Source organism: Pterocles gutturalis, unplaced genomic scaffold (assembly GCF_000699245.1).
Source record: "Pterocles gutturalis isolate BGI_N339 unplaced genomic scaffold, ASM69924v1 scaffold20346, whole genome shotgun sequence".
In the NCBI taxonomy this organism is placed as follows: Eukaryota; Metazoa; Chordata; class Aves; order Pterocliformes; family Pteroclidae; genus Pterocles; species Pterocles gutturalis.
The window spans coordinates 66,432-84,588 of record NW_010098338.1 but is presented as its reverse complement, the minus strand read 5'-3'; the positions used below and the strand labels follow the sequence as shown (position 1 = coordinate 84,588).

The window sequence follows — 18,157 nt, the reverse complement described above, 5'->3', positions numbered from 1 at the left end:
ATTCTTCTCCTTTCCCTAAATACCCTTGGACTACTCCTACCACTTCCCATGAAGGTGACCTTGGACTCTTAGGTACCCATAGCAAAGCAACACCAGGGATCTTTCCATGGTCAAACTAGACACTGACCAGGGAAGGTATCAAAAGATCAAATAAATTAGAATTATATAAAGGCTCTGCTTCAAAATGTCAAGGACCTTTACTGTCATGGTTGGTATTGTCATTGTAACAACGACCAAATTACTTTCTGTATCTTGTCTCATCTCCCAAGGGCTGATACCATTTTGTTCCTGCATATCTGGGTACACTGGAAGTGGATATGGGCCAAATGGGTGCTCTCCTCTCAGTGATATCTGTCAGCTGCAAAACCCTTGTGCAAATGGGCAGTGCTTGGTAAGTGCGGGGCTCCTTGCAATTTGTGACAATGCTTTGTAGGTATAACCGGTAACAACAGGGAGACTGGTGAGACGGAAAGCTGAGTGCAGACATACTAAAGGTAATGAGGCAAGGTCAGCAGGGAGTGGGAGATCAATGGATATACCTGGGGAAAACAAAGTGAGTTTCAGGGCACACAAGCCATTTCTTTGTGTTTGAAGTTGAGGCAACAATCTTGGCACTAATAACCTAAGAAGTTGTAGCTGGTACCCGAGGCTAGAAATGGGTGCTGGTGCTGGTGGGGGAGAACTGATGAATGGCTGTCCCTGGTGGGACAGGAAAGCAATTTGCCACCTTGGACCATGGAGGAATTACCCATGATAATAAAACCAGTACCTCTGCTGACCTTCAGACTTCTAATATCCAGTACAGTTAGTTATGTGTTCCTAAGATGATCTTGTGAGAGCCCCCCTGAACTCTCAGGCTGTTTATATGGATACAGAAAGGGTGCTTCATGGGAATTGATTGTACTCCTGCTGGTAGCTGAGTGTTTTGTACCTTACTGATTGGTGATGTGAATTCATTCTTATGCACAGTGACCATTTAGTTTGTCCACATGGACCTTGTGAAGGCCTTTTGGCTTCCTCAGTGAGGGGTGCTGTGCTCAGGAAAGTCCGTGCTGTGGACCTTGGGATTTTGATAATTCTGTTGTGGAGGTTATTTATTATTATGGTTTTGGAGAAATGTTTGCAACTGGTAAATTTGTTGTTCCAGTAGAGTCTGATCCCATTTGTCCAGATTGGTCTGTGGATATCCTCCTTTTGATGATCCTGGGAGGCAGGGGGAAAATGGGACGTATGATGTGGACTTGTTAGTGTTAGGTTAACAGTTGGATTTGATGATCTTAAGGGTCTTTTCCAACCTAAATGATTCTATGATTCTATGATATATTACCTTACCCTTTTGCTGTTTCCTGTGTGAAAGGAAATGATCCCCTCACCTGCACTCCAGCCCTTACTAGCATTCCTTGCTCTCTCTTCTGTAGGTACCTATTGTCTTTTCACTGAGGTATTTAAACAGCCTTTTGTGCCCAGATCCAATCTACTTTTTCTGACTATTTAGAAACTATTCAGTTTAGTCTGTCTATTAAAAGATATGACATCTTCCCCTAAATATGTCCTAACATACAACCATAGGCAATCATGGCTACAAACTACTACTTAAAGATAATAACACAGTCAGGTACTTCAGTAACAGGACTACCGAAGCATCTAATAAAACAGAGGAATAGCAGAGCTATATTTGGCCAGCATAATGACAGATGAAATATAATGTTAATTAAATATCAGGCAATGCATATCAGAAAACACCTTTTCATCTTCTAAAGCAGTATTCTGAGCCCTAAATACACATTAAAATCCTCTTCCATCATACTGAAAATCTCTGTTCAGGACACAGAGGACATGAACAGAGAATGCAAAACAGAGGATATAGCACACTGACTGTATGTCATCAAAGACTGGATTGTTAGCAAGTACCTTGGAATACCATGTTATGCTTTACCTGTAAAAAACATGTCTATAAAACAAGAAATATAAGGAAAGAGGACATAAGATATTAGAAGTTAGAGATACAGAAAGACTTGATTATAAGGAGAAGTAATAAAGATTGGGACAAAATAAACAGAGGAGACATACAGAATAAGGAATAATGGAGAGGAGGCAATGAAATTGTTCCCATTTAACATCCCTCAGGGTGAGAATGAAAGTTAACAGCCCACGTGCAGTGCAGACTTCCCAAAGAACAGGGTTGAGAGAAATGATTTATAAACCACTATTTATCTTGACTTGGTATTTATAAGGTTTAAATAGTATGATTGACTTGTTTCTAGGGTGATCATTTCAAAGCCAAGCAAACAGTTTTCTGAATAGCTAGATGAGTAAGGATTTTTACTTTTTAGAAAGTAATTTGAAAGAGCCCTGCAAAGAAATAACTTAACAGAAGAAGCAAAGAGCTAGATAACCTGATTAGGCTTCGGGTTTATTTTGATATTCACCAGTGACCATCAAGGCCACTAAAATCCAAATGTTTTATTTCTTTGCTCTGATGTCTTCACACAAAATAAGTGTAAATATCAGTCTTTCTGCTGAGTCTGTTGATTCGTTTAGGTGATCCATGCTCATTAAATGTATTGCATTTGCTTATTCCTGTAGGCAATGATCTCTGGATATTTTTGCCTGTGTAATGCAGGCTGGACAGGCCCTAATTGTACGGAGAACATTGATGAATGCATCAGCAACCCGTGCCAGAATGGGGGGACCTGCACCGATGGGGTCAATGGCTACTCCTGCAAGTGCACCAGCACCTGGACAGGACCACAGTGCCAGACTCCCCAGCAAGGTATGGCCGGGACCTCGTCCCCAGGAGAAATGGGCCATCAGGCTTCAGCGAGTAGATGCTTGGTGTATATGATTAATATGTGAATAAGAACCAAGTTGTGATGGGAAAAAAAACCCAACCCTTCTTTGTGGATTACAGGTACCAAACCAAAGTCCCTTGGAGTCAGAGTTTTCCATGATTTTTGTTTGTAGCTGTTTTGTTTAGCAATAGGAGCATAACAATGAAGTTGATCTGCAGGCCCACTGGCCTTGCCTAGATGCTAGACAGCCTAAAATCAGATCACTGTTCCTGAGAAAGTGGTCTGGTAGGCTGGTTGAGAAAGGGGATCTGATATAAAGATAATAGATTCACAGGAAAATACATTAACATTTCTTTTTTGTGCATACTATGTCATTTGTTGTGAAGTTGAGAGGTCCTGTCATTTTCAGTCGAGACAAAAAGCCAGAAAAGGTTTTCAAACAGAAATCTAATGAAAAAAATCTTATCCATGAATGTGGAGGACTCTGAGTTTTAGAGAGTGACTGCAAGGTCCTGCCTTTAATATTTCTTCTTAATGTGACATTTTCTGTTTGTTTGGGGTTTTTTTTTTTTTTTCCATTAATTTTAATTAAACAAGGTCAGGATAGCATTCCAGTGAGCATCCCTGTGGCAGCCATCTGTCAGATGGCTCATATTTATTGCAGGTTTCTGTGAAGAAAGAAGATTAACTTTTCACAGAATACAGAATGTAAAACTTTCACAGAGTCCCTGTGAAATATGTTCTATTTTAGAGCTACTTCAAGCTCTTTCCTATTTTCCTTAAATACCTAACCAGTAATGGTTTATTATTAAGCACATGTGGAAAAAAAATTGATTCTTAACCATTCATAACAGAAGAGATAGAAAACCAGGTTTTATCCAGTGAGAAATTGTAATGTATCAACTTTGATTTTAGTTTCTAATCAAGTGAAAAATTTTATGACATTTTATGACATGATAATTCTGAATCTCATTGAGAAATGGTGAAATGTTTTAGACAGACACTTTAAACAAGATTATATGTTTATCACTCGTTGAAACAAAATACTTCATTTCAGTTTGCTAAGAATTGAATATTTCTTTAGCATTGGTTCAATGTTAAACTACAGCTGCTCGTTGTACACTGTAGCTATATGTGCATTGTATTTTGGGTGCTCTATGGACATATTTTTCTGTAGCTGCTTGGGATTCCCAGTTCACAGCTTCCATTCATTGAATGGCTCAGTGACAGAAGAGACCACAGTATATAATGAGAAGTATTATCAGGTCCAGAAATCTGACCAAAAAGAATAAATGGGACAATAAGTCATCTGAAAGATAACTGCTATGATGCACCGCTACTGAGAAAGACAATTTTATATCATGTTAAGTTCAAAATGTTACTTCATTATAGATCAAAAATTTGAAGATTCAATCTGCAGGTAGCCTTCTTGAAGCAAACTAGTTTATGGACATTTTTCTGAGACAGAATCAACATCTTTTGGCAGTAGCCACATATTCTAGCTGAAAACCTTTGTTCTTTTTCCAAGAACTACTTTTCTTTCAGGGAGTAATTTTGCTCATTTTTTGTGATGTCATTCCATTTTAGAGGAAATCCTGAGGTTTTGTTAGGTTAGGTTTTGTTCAAGTCTGGACAGCGATAGCACAAATTAATCCGTTTAATCTTCTCTCTCTTTCTGCAGTTTGTGGAGGATATCTCTCAGGCTCCAGTGGGACTTTCAGTTACCCTAACAACCTAAACAGCCAGCAGTACAGCACTGGGGTCAGCTGTGCTTGGGTTATTCAAACTAATCCCAACAAGGTAAAATAGAGTTCAGCTTAAAGAAACCCTCACTCTGCAGGACCCCTCAGTGCATCAGAGTAATGTCACCATCTTCATGCCACATATTCCAATACTGTGATCCAATCCCCTCAGAATAAATAGTTTTTCAAAAAGAATAAGCCTTCAGGCTCCTTAGACTGAGAATTCACCTGGGTTACATTTTCAAGGTTTTTCCTGTGCAGCTGAGGGTTAGAATTTGCTCACCTACCACTACCTAGAAAAGGTGCCTGTTTTACATTGCTTTAGCATGTGATCTGTGAATAGCTGCACAAGAAAAGCTCTGCTCTGATGGGCTCCACAGTTGGTTCTTGAGCTAAGTGACCCCAGAACAATTTCATGTTTCTGATTTCTGAGTGCCAAAAATGTGGAATGCTGAATTCAGATCATCACAGGCTTTGTGTAATGACAGCATGTGATTTTTTTTAAGGATTAATTTTTAAATGTTGCACTCAAATTATATTCTGATTCTGATCTGCAACTAACAATTCCACTTGTGTTATACATAACAACTACCAAATACGTTACTTTACACTTTAGCATGGGACTTTTTACTTGAGATCTAAATATTTGATCTATTTTTGACATTTCATGGAATGAAATAAGTAGTTCTATAAACCAGTGATTGTTAGTGGTTTATACAGCATTATATAGATGTCTGTGACATATCCTCATCTCTAAGCCTGAGACCAATGGTGCTTCAGCAGAGCTATATTAAAGCACATCAGTGAGGAATCTGAACATACATAAAGCTGTACATGTCACTAAGTATCTAGAGTGGGGTTATGAGACACTGATTTTATGTGTGCAAAAGAAGATAATTTCAGTTTTTTAGCTCCCATGACAATATTTTCAACCATAGCAAGGATGGGAAATGTTAATTATGTGATGAGAAAAATGCCATGGGAAACCTGGAATAAAGTATTTTATGCTGTATTTCAAGCCTTTCACATGGCTTGAAATATACACATAAATATATTCCACATATATAACAGATGAAGGCAAATGGTCTTAAATATTAGTTTATAGAAATAATGCTCTTTCCAGACAACTTCCCTGTCCAAATTCTTTCCTGTCTGTCTTCTCTCTTTTCTTTTGACCCTTAAAATTCTGTAATATCTTAATCTGTCCTGGAGCTTTTCAGGAAATGGTGTAATGGCTCCAAAGCTCGTAGATTTTCACAGTTGCATGAATAAATGCATCTGCTGTCTGCAGAGTTAATGCATAAACACTGTTGCAGCAGATGGAAAAAAATAGATTTCTTATTTTGCTACTTCCTGTTAGATCCTGCATATTATTTTCCCATTCTTCCAACTGGAGACAAGTAATGACTGTAACTCTGAGTTCCTTCAAATCCACGATGGGCCTTCAGCATCAATGCATATGCTGGGAAAATACTGTGGCTCCTCACCTCCTACAGAACTTTTTGGTTCCCACAATTCCCTGTATTTTTGGTTCTACTCAAACCACACCATTACAGCTGGAGGTTTTACTGTTCAGTGGGAATCTCGAGATCCTGGTAAGTTTGATAAAATGTAATGTAATTTAGAATTTTCATTACTTTGGAGCAAAATGAATGACTTTTCCTTAAATCAGGAAACATTAGGAGCAGTAGGACAGTATTTTACTAGGGAGTGAGGCTGAAATCTAGACATCTATGTAATTTTAAAATATTTGAACTCCAACCCTAGGCCTGTACATGAATAACCTTCTGCTGTTTTTTAAGGCTGCTTTACACTTCCTGTGAGGAATCCCCTAAAGAGCATGTGTTCCTGGAGATATGGTTCTTCTGATTAAGTTCTCTTTTCTCACAGAAGTATCTGGTATTTTGAGCATGCAAGTTACCCCTTCTTGCCACTGGCAATTTACAAGAGGCTAAAGAAGTTAAACCATGCTTTCCAAACATGATAGATTGCTGTGAATTAGATTTTAAATTCTCTGTGAGCTTTTTGGTATGATTTGCTGTACTTATCTGCCTGGATTCTTGGTAATACCACTTGTGTGATTCTTCCAGGAGGTCTGGCAATGCATTTCTAGAGATAAACCTCAAATGATGTTATGCAATATCAAGCTCACTTCAGTGTTCTGTGTAGAGTCTAGAAACAAAATGGTGGGTTACGTTTTGTCTCGAAAGAACCATAGAGTATAAAAACGTATAGAAAATTCAGGGGAGAAATGGTTTCTTTATTTCCAGAAATATTTATTGAAATGCTTTTAATGTGATTTTTGTTATTTTTTTCTTTCAGTTGACATTATTAGATAGATAATTACTAATTGACAAATATGGATACAGAAAAGTGAAAACAGATCTTTTTGGGGAAAAAAAAGGCAAAGAGGGAGAGAGGTATAGATGTGACTAAACTAGCTATTCCTTAGGTATAACACACAAATTAACCCTACCACTCTCAACTGTTATGCTGAGAGAGATGTTGTTTTTTTTTAATTATGGGTATATAAACCAGCCCTTCTTGTAATTAACATTTTTATTTAAATTAAAACAGTCTTGTGCATGGAGACTATTTACAAAGTACAGAAATTCAGGTTAATTTGTAAATACACCAAAACACAGTGATTTTGATACTGTACAAATCAGGAAATATTTGGAGTTCTGATTTTATAACTGAATTGCGGAATCAGTTGCAAAATTTAGAGAAAGAAGTAACTTGTTGGTTTGTTTGGCTTGCTCTTTGTTTTTGAATTTATTCGGGATCCCAAAGTGGTACCTAGTTTTGACACTACAGGAGAATTAATCTTTTGACCCGACATGCAGTGTTCTTCCATGTTTCTTTTATTTTAGAATGCGGTGGTGAGCTGACAGGAACTTACGGCTTGATAAGCTCTCCAGGATACCCTGGTAACTATCCTGTAAACAGAGACTGTTTCTGGACCATCTCAACCAGTCCTGGCCTCCTCATCACATTTGCTTTTGGCACACTGAGCCTAGAACACCATGAAAATTGTAGTTATGACTATTTAGAGGTAAAGTTTGATTGTGGATTATGACAACATTTTATGGCTATGTTATTGCAAAACAAGATATTTCAAAACTTTTTGTACATACAGAAGGGGTCTGTTTGAAAATTAAATCTTGGGTTGAGATGCTCATTCCAGCCATCCATGCACACTTAGATACAGGCAGTATAACAGAAAGAGGATGATATCCCACTCTACTGAACACAGTGGGAGTCTTGTGACTAAAGAGGATGGGATTCAGGCCAAATACCTGATAGGAAGTTTTCACTTCCTTACAAAGTTCAGTCTCCAAACTCCTTGTCAAATGTCAACCCACAGAGAATTAAGCAGTCTAAGGGAAACTATTAGAGAAAGGGATCTAAGATTAGTGGATTCATACTATAGTGCAGTCCGTGAATTGATGTGTGAGCTTAGGGTTTTCTCTCAAGCGCAAAGTAATGGTTACAGAATTCACAAATACCCAGTCATGGAATGAGAAGATGGCTTGAAATTGCATGTTCTCCAAAACTGTGCAGTGTAGAAAATTATTTCAGGAAAACAGTTCAATAGTAGATCTCCTGATGCGCTTTCCCTTTCGCAAAGCCCTTGATAACTCTCCTAGACCCACCAGCACAGCTGTGTTTCTTGGTTCTTGTGTATTTGGAGGAAACTTCCTATGAGCTTTCCCTCCACCCATGATCTACAACATCTCCTGGGGCCCCCAAGATAACTTTAAGAGTGTTGGTACTGTTCACAGTTGGCACCCATCTAATAATCCTAAATGCTGATCTCTCATTCTGTCTAGATTCGAGATGGTCTTCTTCCTCAAGACCCTGTCCTTGGTAAATACTGTAGCACTGGATCTCCACCCCCACTCCTAACCACTGGTCCGTATGCATGGATTCACTTTCACTCTGATGAATTAGTTACTGACAAAGGCTTCCAAATTGTCTATACAACATCTCCAGGTAAGTAAAATTCAGCATTAAAGGTTGGTCTGTTACATTCCCGACATAGCCAACAGCAGCTAAATGGATGTAATTAACACTCGCTACTTACTAATACAGAAAGCCTCTTTGATTTGGAGCCAGTGTACAGAGGCATCCTAAACTGAAAGAGTTACCATGCTTGTGATTGTCTCAACTAATATATTTTTTTCTTAATATAGCTGATCCAGGTTGTGGAGGAAATTACACGGATAGTGAAGGGGTTATCACATCCCCTTTCTGGCCTAACCCTTATATCAGTAACCGGCAATGTATCTACATCATCAGACAGCCAGAGGATGAAAAAATATACCTCAACTTCACCCACATGGAGCTGGAGAGTCACACTGGTTGTTCATCAAATTATATTGAGGTGACTTCTCTTAAAGAGTTGATATGAAAGGCTGATTACATGTGTGTACCAAACCGTGATGCATAATTTCTGTCCCAAGAGCCACTGCAGAAATAGAAGTTAATCAAAGGACTAAGTATACCAATTTATTAAGGTCCAAAAGTCACAGGGGCTAAAAGAGCAGAACTTTACATTTGGAATGAAGCAAAGATAGGAGAACAAGAAAATCTGTGTAGCTTAACACTGATTCTTAATTGGCTGTACGTGATTAAGGTGGAGTTTGGACCTTAGGTAAATACATGCCAAATGTAAGAAAGATAGAAATAATGCCACAGCCACTATGGAACATTTTCTGGAGTCATGGTGTTATACTGAAAATCTTGTTCTGGGGCAAAAAGCAAGTACAGTAGATAGATATATTTGTATATACATACATATATGTACACATATACATATGTAAAGCCAGGAGTTTATTGTTAGTATAACTGAAATCTTAGCAGTCTAATTCAAGAATTGTTATTAGTCTAAATCTAATTATTATGGAAAACATAATAGTACAGTTAGAATGCTTCTATATGGATAATATAATAATAATAATGCTACAATAATAATGTTGATGCTATCTCAGATCCACTTGAGGTTATTTTTATGTTTGCTAAAGTGCTTTTACACCTAGCTCTTTCTTCACTGGTCTGCAGCTTCATGTTACATCCAAATTTACTACTATATGGTACCTTTCAAGTATGCTAGGTACCATTTCTTTGTTTTCTTTGTCATCCCTAACCCAGTTTTGCCCAGCTCCAGGTCTGCATTCCCTTAACTGACCGCAGTGAGGTTTGGCATGCTGCTGTGCAGGCCCCGGGGGCTCCCATGGGGGCCTCAGGGCCCATCCTGCTGCCCTGGCCAGGGAGCAAGGCAGCCCCAGGAACCAGGAACCTCCCTCGGGATGGGCACAGGCCAAGGTCGGGCTGTGATGTGGGCCTACACGTGGGCCTGGTGCAGCAGAGCCCACGGCCAGGCTGTGGGGAGCTGGAGATCAGCCCTGCTGCAGGGTCGGTGGGGCAGGGACTGATGTCCCCAAGGGGCTGATGCAGGGTCCTGGGCTCTGGGCAGGGTGTGGGGGCCCTAGAGGAGGCCAGGTTGGGCCAGTGAGTCCTGGTGATGCCCTTGGGCCTGACAAACTCTTTAGGTCGGTGGCCCGCACCCCTTCTCCCATCACCCATCCCTTTGCTCCTCTGCACTGCACCCTGACTCACCACACCTCAAGGCATCTGCTGTCGTACCCAGCCTGTATTTCTCCATACAGTCATAAATACCTCACCCTGCATGGAATGACTGCTGGGTACCGCTGTCCGTCTAAAAGCATGCTTGTACCACACAGAGGTAAACAGAAGAAAAACAAACAGGGCACAGACACCGGGTGGATGAGTGAAGGTGCCGCCACGGCTGCAGCAGGTGGGAGCAAGCCCTGCGGCCCCAGCACAGAGCTGCGTCCTGCATAGCTGGCAGCTACGCAGTTACATGGCAGTGGGTTTGGCTTTGTGCTTAATCTCTTCTTGACCAAGCAAGAAATAGGTCCCTGTGAGCTCCGTGCAGTTAATCTGTTTTTAAAAGATGTTATTATGCTGACGTCGTTCCCTTCCCTCCTTCTCTAATTCAGAGACTTTGGTTGGAATGAAGTGTAATTAATTTCTGAAATGAGAGGGGAAGTGTGTTTAATGAAAACAGACAGCTTTTGTTTGTTTGGCCTGGTACTCCTCTTGCCTAATTGCTGGCAGCACAGCAGCTAAATTCACAGCAGACAGAGAAACAAAACCATTTCTGTTGAACGCGATCAGTTTGTATTAGTTCAGCAAGGCATTTACCTCACTGTTTGCTGATCAGTCACAAGCAATTCAGTTTCCCTGTGTGTTTCTGTCCTCCTCTTCTTCCTGCCCTCTCACTCGGTGGTTCAACCCCAAGCAGAGAAAGAGGACTGACATCTTCTGACTGACATTTTATCAAGGCCTGATTTTCCACATCTGCTTTTCTGAAGTACTGTCTCACTGGGTTTTACAATGAAGTTCGGCTAAGGAAATAGCTCTTGGGTGTTTAAATTACTTTAAAAGTAACTCTCTGACACTTGTTTTGTCACTTTGAAAAGTCACAGATTATTCCTATCCCTGGCAATACCAGGAAACTTGCAGAGTTTTCACAGGGGCCAAACACAGCTCACAGACATTTGCTCAGGGAGGGATGTTTAGTCTCTTACTGAGAAAGGAACAGTCTGGGACCAGGGATCTGCAATAAGAAACTAAAGACAATAAAACTTCTTTTTTTAAGAAAGACTGCAACATGGTGCTGCAGAGTTAAGGTGTTAGCCAAAGCAGCCCCTTCTCCTTGCCATCCTTCCAACTGGCAATAGCTGACATTACACACAGGGTTTAGAGAACCTGTTATTTTTATCACTACTCACTGGGCTTTATAAACCAAAAATGTCAGGAGAATTAGCTCAAGAAAAAAAATGTAAACTCCTGTGAACTACACTTCTGGAAACTTTAATTGCTGTCCAAAAATTTTCTAATTATTCTGGCACAAATTCTGATCTAATTTGCTCTGCTGTAAATCCAGAATAATTCTGTCACCTTAAACTCAAGTCCCAGGGAAATTAAAAATATCTGTTAGTCAGAAAGCCATCTCATCAACTGGAGATGATTGCCAAAGTTGGGCAAGCAGGTCAGCCACTGTTTGCTCACCAGGGCACCGATAAGGGTCCCCTGCCTTCTCTCCCAGTCCATGGAGGAATGCAGCTGAGGAGGAAGGAAGAGATCATAAAATCATAGAATGGTTTGGGTTGGAAGAGATCTTAAACATCATCTAGTTCCAAGCCCCCTGCCATGGGCAGGGATACCCTCCACTAGACCAGGTTGCTCAAAGCCTCATCCAGCCTGGCCTTGAACACCTCCAGGGATGGGGCATCCACAGCTTCTCTGGGCAACCTGTTCTAGTGCCTCACCACCCTCACAGTAAAGAATTTCTTCCTAATATCTAATCTAACTCTACCCTCTTTTAGCTTAAATCCATTACCCCTCATCCTACCACTACACTCCCTGATAAAGAGTGGCTCCCCATCTCTCCTGTAGTCCCCCTTTAAGTACAGGAAGGCTGCTAGAAGTTCTCCCTGGAGCCTTCTCTTCTCCAGGCTAAACAACGCCAACTCTCTCAGTCTGTCCTCGTATGGGAAGTGCTCCAGCCCTCTGATCATTTTTGATGATGAGAGGGGACCAGAAAGCTGGATGTCCCTGGCTTTGACAATGATTTTTGGGGGTCAACAGCATTTAGGTGCATTTAAAAGCAGCTCCAGCTACATGATGTACCACCACTTCTACAGCAGAAAAGAGATGCTTTCTTTTTATGAGAATCTTTGGGAGAAAAATTTCAAATAGCAAGTAGCAGGGGACCTGTTTTTTGGACCCCGGCTTGTTGGCTGCCCTCTTGGGCACCTCAGAGGGTGTTCAGAACTCCTTGGCTATACTAGTGCTCTGCCTGGTCCCCTGGATGCATGTATTCTTACCCATGGTTTGTGGGTTCAGGGTCTGAAGTTCAGAGGTGCAAATACCTCTTTCTCTTCTAGTCCCCTTGATAATCAGGATTTATAATTCCTGGGAAAACACATGAGATACATTTCTCCTTTGATTAGAAAATTGATTCAGGTCAGTAGAGTGGTAGCGTAGAAGGTAAAAGCTGAAAGTGATTCCTTGATGCAGCTTCATTGTCATTATCATGCATTGGATCCTTCAGATAAAGTAATGGAGAGATGTCAGTATACTTTACTGCTTTAGGGATTCAGAGGTGCATCTCTGTTAGTGAGCTGTCTGGCTGAAATGATGTATGGGTGTGATGGGATGCACTTTTTTTCTGGAGAAGTGCCATTGAAAAATTATTAGAAGCTTTATAGCCAAAACAAGAAAATCACAAATACCCCTTTATTTCCCCAGCAGATTTTAGTGCTGGCAAAAATGTCATAGCTATCACTGGTGAGCACCTTACTTGTCTCTTTCATACTAAAGGTATCACTTTTGGAAGTATAGGCCCAAATTGCACTAAAGCCGAGATCTGTTTCATCCTAATGTCCTGTGACAGTAGCATGTGTGGGTGTCTTCTGTGCTGATCATCCAGTCCCTGATTTGAGCTCTCATAAATCATGTGCTTGTACCAATTACTGTCATGGCTCTGCCCTCTTGTAAAAAAGTAAAATAGTTAATCCTCTTGTTATTTAGCAGCTCCTGGGAGATTATAATTTTATCCAGATATCAGATCCCAATGCTTTTATGGTCTGACATTTTTCCTTTTTTTCTTTTTGATGACTAGGTTCGAGATGGCGACAGGGAGATGTCTTCCCTGATTAGCAAATTCTGTCATAGTACAGTCGTGTCTCCAATCACTTCTACCAGCAACAGTCTCTGGATCAAGTTCATGTCTGATGCTTCTGTGCAAAGGGCTAGCTTTAGGGCTGTTTATCAAGTTGGTAAGAGGAACTGGTTATTTGCACAGTGAACTGATCTGTAATTTGGACACTTTCAGTCATTTCCATGGTATCTTATCCATATAATGGGTTTAAGGCAAACTTCAAAAGAAAGAAAAAATAGAGACTATTTATTTATTTATTGCTACTTTTAGAAATGATAAGATGATATCTGCAGCAGGTCTGTTGTAGGCACTGCTAGCACACTTGGAAATGCACCCCTTGTTGCTTATATTGATGGGAAATCGCTTACCACCAACATACCAAGGATGATATAGCCATAATTCTGCCTAAATATTTTTGCTTTCATTTTTCCTGTCTTTTATTTCTTAATCACCAACAAATCTATTTATGTCTGTTAAACAAATGAATCTAATCCATTAGTTTTCCTGGGCACAGTTGGACTGGTCTTCTGTATATGTGTTTAAGCTATACTTACAGCAATATGTTCTCTTAAATACGTTCTTAATGCTACTTGGATGGTCTGTATTAGATGCTATAAGAAGACAGGGTTTTATGTGTGGTTTTATTCTAATTTCATAGTAATATTTGATAGACATCACATTATTCGATCCTTGAAAACATTCACGACAAGTACTGATTCTTGGTGTCTCTTGGCAGCCTGTGGAGGCTCCTTGTCTGGAGCAGGCACTATCCATTCACCTTACTACCCCAGGATGTCCCCTCACCCAAAGACCTGTGAGTGGATCATCTCCCAGCCAGCTAGCAAAGTGGTGATTCTTAACTTTATTGACTTTGACATTCGAAATACAACCACTTGTGACTCAGACTACGTTGAGGTAAAGAATAATACACATATACTATGAATAGTAGATACATTCTTATCTGTATATTCCTTCTCATACTCATCTCCACAAAAGCAGAACTGTTGGACAGACAAGCATTTCTTACAGGAGTTATAAAAGCTTTTCCAGGTTCATAATGGGATCCCAAACCTTTTCTAGGTTCTCCAAAGATGATATGACCATTTTGATAATCAGAGACTAGTATCAGGTGTTTTTATAGAGATAGACCTGGTTTTGGAGGTTTATGTGCCACTTACTCTTGAGGGTGTAAGATCTCAGCTTTTCTCCATCTGATATGCTTTGAGTGGGAGAGTGCTTCTCTGATTGGTGTAAGGTTGCATTGTATGTACCTGTAGTAGAAAGCATGGTGAAGAAAGGGTAGGGTTTGACTTACTATGGATCCCTTTTATATGGTTCTTATGAATTCATTTATGCTTACAACTTTAATATAATAGAAATTTGTATGGGATACTTTGAATACACTGTTCTTCAGGTCAGAGATGGCAACAACACAGACTCTCCTCTTTTGGAGAAATTCTGTGGTACAGCTGTTCCATCTAGAGTGCAATCTACACGGAACAATCTCTATATCAAATTCAGAGCTTCCTCTCTTACCAACCTTGGCTTCAGAGCTGAGTACTGGCCATCAGATACAGGTAAGGAGTTTTTTGTTGTTTTCTGTGTAGAGTGTTGGGACTTTCCAAATTTTCCCATACACTGAAAACAGTTGGCTATCAAGCTTTATGATGGTGTAATGGGAGATAAATTCTGAATAAGTTACTGTGCAGTATGCATCAAGAAAAAAAAAAAAAGACTATGAAATTTCAGAAAGAAAAATATCCATTTATGTAAGTGCGTATTTTTAATAAATATGTCATTTAACCTGATGTTTTAAATCTCTACAGTATGTCAAGAGACTCTCACTGGACCAGAAGGAATCATTACAAGTCCTGGTCATCCAGATGTCTACCCACATGGTATTAACTGTACCTGGATTATCAGCATTCAATCTGGCTACCTTATCCGCCTGACATTCACTTCATTTAACTTGGCATTTGATTACAGTTGCACAAACAATTATCTTGAAATATATGACAACAGCACTGTGCAAAAATTAGGAAGGTGAATATGTCCATTAGCCTAAAGAGCTGAATTACTGTAGAGTGAGCACTGTTCTGTAGATCTTGACATGCAATTTGCTTCCTTAAATTTTGTGTATACATTAACTTCTCTGCATTACAGAAAAATAGCAGCAATTTCTCTGCCTAGGATAGTAAAGGCAGCTTGCTTGCTTGCTTTTAACCATGGAATGAGATGCACATCTACTAAATACTATACCAGGAGAAACTAACTTGCCAGCTATTGAAAGCTTGTCCTAGCTTTTTTAAGGACAGCTTTCAATAGCTGACATTGTCCAGCTCCATTAACACTTTGATTTATGGGAAATAACCACAAAAGCATTAATATATCTGTGCCCAGGAAAAGATATGGTTTGAAACACTTGCAGAAGTGAAAGGAAGATTACTTAAAAGACTGTGCATTTGGATCTCGGTAAAAACTAAACCAAAGTCTGTGTTTTATAGGATTTTGTTTTCACTTTCTCCTGATATGTGATTTTATCTTAGGGAAGAATCTTTTCTTTTTTTTCCCTCCTTTGCAATTGGGGTATACAGAGGGCTTTCATGCCGCTCTAGAATTCAAGAACATCTGAACTACTTGGGAGCGGTATCCAGCTGCAGCTACAGAATGTAAAGTAGTTGGCTGACAGGGCAGTATATTGGAAAATAAGGAGCAAATGACTCTCATAATGGAGAGTGTTTTGCAACTTCAGTCTTTGGCCAGCCACTCCGACTCCTACAAAAGAACAGAATATGTTGTAGGTACAGCATTGAATAATTTCAATAAAAATTTGACAACTTGATGAACAGTTTCTCCTCTAACTTTGCCACACAAGTTAGATTTGTACTCTTGTACCTGAAGTGTGCTATTTAGTTCCGTGATACAGCATATATGGCTGGGATCTGTATCACCCAAAGGAGAGATTTGTGTATGTGTAGGTGTTTGAATTTCTTAGGAAAGCTGAATCCTTTTCCAGTAATACAGACTCTGCACAAAATACTGCCATTCAATTTGGGACATCTTTTTGCTGCAGGTACTGTGGAAGATCAATTCCACCATCTCTCACTAGTGGTGGCAACATGATGATGTTGTACTTCGTGACTGATCACAGCATTGCATCTGAGGGTTTCTCAGCTAATTATATCTCCCTGAATGCATCACAAGGTAATATGTCAGTCTGTTCATTATGCAAATTAAATGTTTTGAACTGTCACTGTAAATAACTACTACAAGAAACAGAAACATTATTTTCTGTGTTAACAGAAGACTGCCTGGTGCCTCTTCTACCCATTCTTATTTATTTGGCTTTACTCACATGCTTTTTCTTGCCTAGGAAAGCAGAAAGCAATTTCTGTAAGCAGCTCTGCTGTTTTCTTTAGAAAGCCAGTAAGAGCTGACATGGCAGAACTGCATGAATTATTTAGGAAAAGTATTTTCTGAATTTGCTTTGTCCGTTCTGAGCTGAGTATGTGTGATCTAGGAAGCTTAGCAATAGTGGACAATTCACTTGAATGGGAGACTCTCAGTTGCCATAAAAATTAATTTAGACTCTATTAAGTTGCAATATTGATGACGGGCAAAGAAAGGTCATATAGGATGAGATTTGATACAGCAGGAAAATAACCTGAAAGCACAAGCTGTTTTTTTCATTATGTCAGAGCGCAATGTTTCTGTCTCCAGAAGAGTTGAAGGCTCCTGTTATGCCTTAAATCTGTTCTTTAAGCATCTCCTTTCAAGGGGTCAAGACATACATCAGTGGGGTAAAGACTGATGAAGAGAAAAATGACCCTTAGTTCTCTAAAGCAGAGAAAAAATGAGAAATTAACTCCAAATTCTAATTGATTTGAAGGCTTTCCAGGGTGTTTTCAAACTATGCTGAACCCACCATATCTGACCAGTGTTTGCACATCTCTCCAGCACTGAGAGCATTTTAGCACTGACTGAGCTGCACTTGAAAAAGCAGCCTCTTGATGAAAGACTGTAACTACCAGTTTCATAGACCTAATTGACATGGGTCTGCTATTGCTGCCTTCACTGGTAAACACGGATCTGTAGTAGAAGAGTATTGATATCGGTAGAGGGACAGGTTCTGCCTATCAGAATTAAACCACAGAAGAGGCAGAGTGGGACAATGAAAAAAAGTGAAAATGAGACCACATTTATAGCTGAGTTGTGTATCCATCATTAACCAGTTTCTATGTGGTTTGAGTGCAGGCTACAAAGCATTTATTAGATGAATACCATAAATCCGTAGTACTCATCTATGCAGACATAAACTGCCAATGGCTGTTCATTGTTTCCTCTTAGTTTCTATAATAATTTTACTTTTCCTACTTTCTGAGTTTTGCCAACCTGTTTAAACCCAGCAAAATTTACAATTTCTACCTTATGAAAAATAGCTGCTTTCTTGGTGACACCTTGGAAAATTTGGCTATTATTTCACCTCTCAAGCATGTGTGTAGGCGAAACCGGTACAGTTTTTGCCACCATGTTTTTATTCACTGCCATATAAGTTACAAATCCAAATAATCCATTTTCTCAGCTGCCTTCATTCATACTTGTGTTATCTGGCATGAAAACCAAAAAGCCAGTAAAAACAATTAAGATCTAATGAGAATTATTCCAAGGAGGAAATTTCTATTTGTTAGAAAATAGTAAGCCAAAACCCAAGTTCTACTTTTAAAAAAACTTTCCAAGAAAGACTCAGTGGTTTGAAAACCGAGTTCTTACTAGTGAGAAATGGTGAAATGATCCGCTTTATAAAGAAAGTCTTTTATGAGCCTGTTTTTGCAGCTGTAAACTGTGACTTCTGTAAATATAATTGCTTC

The 18,157-nt window shown here is 39.6% G+C and overlaps 1 protein-coding gene across 1 annotated transcript in view; it reads left to right on the top strand.

Moving 5' to 3' along the window:
• Positions 1 to 18,157, top strand: part of CUBN (cubilin (intrinsic factor-cobalamin receptor)) — a gene marked incomplete at its 3' end in the record, with an annotated part of 95,765 nt that overhangs the window by 11,678 nt on the left and 65,930 nt on the right. The window contains exons 11-22 of the mRNA XM_010072660.1: positions 270 to 391; positions 2,587 to 2,773; positions 4,474 to 4,592; positions 5,895 to 6,129; positions 7,408 to 7,589; positions 8,368 to 8,530; positions 8,731 to 8,921; positions 13,251 to 13,407; positions 14,026 to 14,204; positions 14,704 to 14,866; positions 15,116 to 15,332; positions 16,363 to 16,493. Of these exons, the coding sequence (XP_010070962.1) occupies positions 270 to 391; positions 2,587 to 2,773; positions 4,474 to 4,592; positions 5,895 to 6,129; positions 7,408 to 7,589; positions 8,368 to 8,530; positions 8,731 to 8,921; positions 13,251 to 13,407; positions 14,026 to 14,204; positions 14,704 to 14,866; positions 15,116 to 15,332; positions 16,363 to 16,493 (2,046 nt within the window). The remainder of the gene's footprint in view (positions 1 to 269; positions 392 to 2,586; positions 2,774 to 4,473; positions 4,593 to 5,894; positions 6,130 to 7,407; positions 7,590 to 8,367; positions 8,531 to 8,730; positions 8,922 to 13,250; positions 13,408 to 14,025; positions 14,205 to 14,703; positions 14,867 to 15,115; positions 15,333 to 16,362; positions 16,494 to 18,157) is intronic.